Below are 3,768 nucleotides of genomic sequence, written 5' to 3' on the forward strand. Positions count from 1 at the left end.
ACTACGTATATATATTTTTAGTTAGACCAACTTACTTGTTTGCTACTTCAATCTATCAGATCATCCAGCAAAACATGAGTCTAAGCTAACATCTATTTTCCACTCGGATTATTAACTGGAAAGAGCTCACATTCTTATACCACAGCAGTAAGCATCATAAACTCATGATCTTCATGTTGTGACTGCTTAGTTTGGCAGTCGGCAGTACTTTAAATACTTTATAATTTTTCTTAATTAGTTAAAACTTCTCTGCTGCTGCGAACAATTTATACTTTAAAATTTACGCTACTATAAACTTCTCATATTTTGGATTGAACAGTTTTTTTTAATACTGAATACCCAATGTTAAATCTGGATCCGGCACTGACGTGACCAGTCTACCGCGCGCGGGGGCGACAGCTCACGATCGGCGGACTTGTCTCTGCCTCCTGGCGCAAGGAACCCCCGCGGTTCCACCACAGCACCGGGTGGAGCGTATACTGCCCCGGGCGGAGCGTATACTGCCTTGCGGCGCGGAGCAGAGCCACGTCGCGCGTTTCGCCCCCGCTCGCCGGGTCAAACAGGGCTGCTCGCTGGCCCCGGCGCCCATCAGAAGCAGGCGCGCTCACGGTGACTCTTCTTCACTGCACCGCCGCTCAACGCACTACTGCATCAGACCGAGATCAAACCGGCTGTCCCAGGCCAGACAGACTCATCGTTCTGTAGTCCAGTGCCATCTCCTTCCCTCGTCGCTTCCGGGCGGCCTGCACTGCAAGTCGACGGCACGGCAATGGCTATGCCTTCTTGCACGATGCGAGCCGTGCAGTACGACAGATACGGCGGGGGAGCACAAAGCCTCAAGGTATATAATATCACACCTCCTGTGTATCTTATCCAAGTTTGTGCGTGCCATCGAGCTATTACCTGTGTCCATTTAGTTGATCGGTGATGCACGCGCGTGTTCTACTGAATCCAGCATGTGGAGGTGCCGATCCCGGCGCCGAGGAAGGGGGAGGTGCTCATCAGGATGGAGGCGACCAGCATCAACCAAGTCGACTGGAAGTTCCAGAAGGGCGTCGCCCGGCCCGTCATGCCCAGGAGGTTCCCCTTCATCTCAGGTGACATGAGCATTTCCTCGGCACTTTGACGGGTGTGTTGGAGTACGTCGGAGGGTTGCAGAGTTGCTCGAAACTAATCGCTGACGCATGCTGAAACAGGTTTCGACCTAGCCGGAGAAGTCGTGGAGTTGGGCGCTGGAGTGAGCAGCCTCAAACCAGGGGACAAGGTCATCGCCATCAACTTTCCGGTAAGATTGTGAGATGCTTTGCAATTACGCAATTAGAAGAGTTAATTTGTTTGTTACAATTGGGTGGGCTGCTGTTGAGCTCTGAGTACTAATGCACAACCAACGATCATGGCAGAATGGCGGCGGGCTCGCAGAGTACGCTGTGGCGTCGGCTTCTCTGACAGTGCCAAGACCGCCGGAGGTGTCCGCGGCCGAAGGCGCGTGCATACCTATCGCCGCGGTCACCGCGCTCCGGTCGTTGCAGACAGCCGGGGTCAGCTTGGACCCAGCTCGTGGCGACTCCAGCTGCAAGAACGTGTTGGTCACCGCGGCCTCTGGTGGCGTCGGCCACTTCGCCGTGCAGCTGGCCAGGCTGGCTGGCCACAACGTCACGGCCACCTGCGGCGCGCGCAACCTCGGCCTCGTCCGGAGCCTCGGCGCCGACGAGGCGCTGGACTACGCCACCCCGGAGGGCGCCGCGCTGCGGAGCCCCTCGGGGAGGAGGTACGACGCGGTGGTGCACTGCGCGACGGGCTTCCCATGGTCCGTGTTCAAGCCTGTGCTCGCCCCCGCCGGCACGGTCGTGGACATCACGCCCGGTGTCGCGGCCGTCGTCACCGCGCTACTCCAGAGGGTGACCTTCTCCAAGAAGAGGCTGGTGCCGCTCATAGTGTCGCCCAAGAAGGAGGACATCGAGCTGTTGGTGGGCATGGTGAAGCAGGAGAGGCTCAAGACGGTGATCGACTCCCGGTGCCCGCTGAGCAGGGCGCAGGAGGGCTGGGCCAAGAGCATGGAAGGACACGCCACCGGCAAGGTCGTCGTAGAAATGGGAGGCGCAGAGTGAGCATATCGTGCACTGTGTTTGTACATGTACCGTTTCTCACCACTGGATCTAGGATCTACGGCTTAGACTTCCATGTGACGATAGTAGTAACAAAGATTTAGGTGAGAATTTTGATTTACGCCATCGATGATCGTAGCTCCTATACAAACTAACTGCCATTCATATGGAATTTGCATGTGTTGGTAGTATTAAACTTTTCAGGTGTTTTTTATGATTCTGACACCCGAATTTTAAAAAAGCCTAACCACCCAAAACAAATCTTGACACAGATCCATGCAAAACAAAAACAAAAACAGGTGAGGAGGGAGACAGGATCACCCGAGTAAGCTTTAGCAATGCCGTTTGAATAAATGAGCAACGTGTCACTGTATATATAACTATATATTACAACGTATGAATAAATGAACAATAATTGTGCAGTGCAAACAGAGGATGCAACCCAAGTGTGCAGTGCAAATAGAGGATCAAATTGAGCAGCAGCAACAACAAGGGAAGGAAAGAAACAGCTAGTTCCGAAGCAATAGAAGATGTTGGAAGAATGAGATGCTTACATGGTTAAAGCAGCAACCGCCGGCGAAGGATAAGCCAAATGATTGGATGCATCACGACGATCACATAGTTTGTAAATCTGTCTCTGCTGCTTCACTATGACGACAGAATTTGGTCTCAGTATCATGCGATGAAGAGAAGATGGTTTATCCACCTGAGGGTAGATGCAATGAACAATACGTGCTTTATCCGGCTTGGTCTCCTGACTGGGATCAATGGATCGAACGTCGAAAGAAGAGAAGCTGCCCTTCCCCATGGCGCACAAAAGCTGTGCCCAGGAAAAATGCCCTTGGATGCCACTGGCAGCCCAGAGATGAAGATGGGCAGCTCCGTCTTCTTCCCCGTGCCTGTAGTTCTTGGCGGGACGACCTGCATGTGGTACACTGCAGCAGCTCAACGTGATGTAGTTAATCGTGCAGCTCAATTCAGTTCATTATGCCAAGCACTTGGCCGGGGGAATCTTGAGCCTTAGCGCCCACGCCAAGCAAAACCACCGTCTTTTTCACAACTTTCGCTACTACATAATTCATTTAACAGAACATCTTATATATAGACAGATCTATAGAACCGCCTATAAAAAGAATATCACAGACGGTTCCAAACTAAACCACCTAAAAAAATAACAACAAACAGTTACAACAAAGCGGGATGCTACAGTATAAACGGTTATACACTACAACTATCTGCACTAATAGTACAAACGGTTCTAGTTTAGATTATTTTCATACAATGATCAGCAATAAATTACAGGTGAGACGGTAAGAAAGGTTCGCGTGAGGTTAGAGTTTGTGGGTTCGACTCCTAGAAAATGCACTCATAGTATTTCGCATGAAAAATCATGTGACTTGCGACCACGTCTATATAATAATATAGGAGGCTGGTGTGGGTAGGAAAAATATATCTTTAGATTTTTTGACTTAGAAAACTTAATACAGACGGTTTCAATAACAAGTCATCTGTACAAATAATTTATATATACTCTTTTCCACATACAGTTAAACAAGTGTCCCGCACGGGTTTTCAAACCGTCTGCACAAATTATTTTTCTACTAATATCTAGCTCCAGCCATTCTCACCATTAGCTAGCCAGCAAAACTTATCGCTCTCGTGC

General features: G+C 50.2%; 1 protein-coding gene across 2 annotated transcripts; it reads left to right on the top strand.

The window, feature by feature from the left end:
* The first annotated feature begins 543 nt into the window (after window positions 1–543).
* Window positions 544–2,303, top strand: LOC133897838 (chloroplast envelope quinone oxidoreductase homolog). 2 transcript variants are annotated; one of them, XM_062338668.1, is made up of 4 exons: window positions 544–841; window positions 918–1,097; window positions 1,197–1,285; window positions 1,401–2,303. In XM_062338668.1, exons 2-4 carry the CDS (start codon window positions 1,007–1,009, stop codon window positions 2,106–2,108), a joined length of 888 nt encoding a protein of 295 aa, XP_062194652.1. In that variant the 5' UTR covers window positions 544–841; window positions 918–1,006; the 3' UTR covers window positions 2,109–2,303. The 2 variants fall into 2 exon arrangements, with proteins under 2 accessions (XP_062194652.1, XP_062194651.1); XM_062338667.1 differs by having other exon boundaries at window positions 545–841; window positions 956–1,097.
* Window positions 2,304–3,768: the final 1,465 nt, after the last annotated feature.

The sequence above is a fragment of the Phragmites australis genome, chromosome 17, assembly GCF_958298935.1.
Source record: "Phragmites australis chromosome 17, lpPhrAust1.1, whole genome shotgun sequence".
In the NCBI taxonomy this organism is placed as follows: Eukaryota; Viridiplantae; Streptophyta; class Magnoliopsida; order Poales; family Poaceae; genus Phragmites; species Phragmites australis.

Coding starts and splice junctions, on each gene's coding strand:
- LOC133897838 (XM_062338667.1), top strand. CDS start 770: ATGGCTATGCCTTCTTGCACGATGCGAGCCGTGCAGTACGACAGATAC. Junction 842..955: donor GGGGAGCACAAAGCCTCAAG/GTATATAATATC, acceptor TACTGAATCCAG/CATGTGGAGGTGCCGATCCC. Junction 1,098..1,196: donor GAGGTTCCCCTTCATCTCAG/GTGACATGAGCA, acceptor ATGCTGAAACAG/GTTTCGACCTAGCCGGAGAA.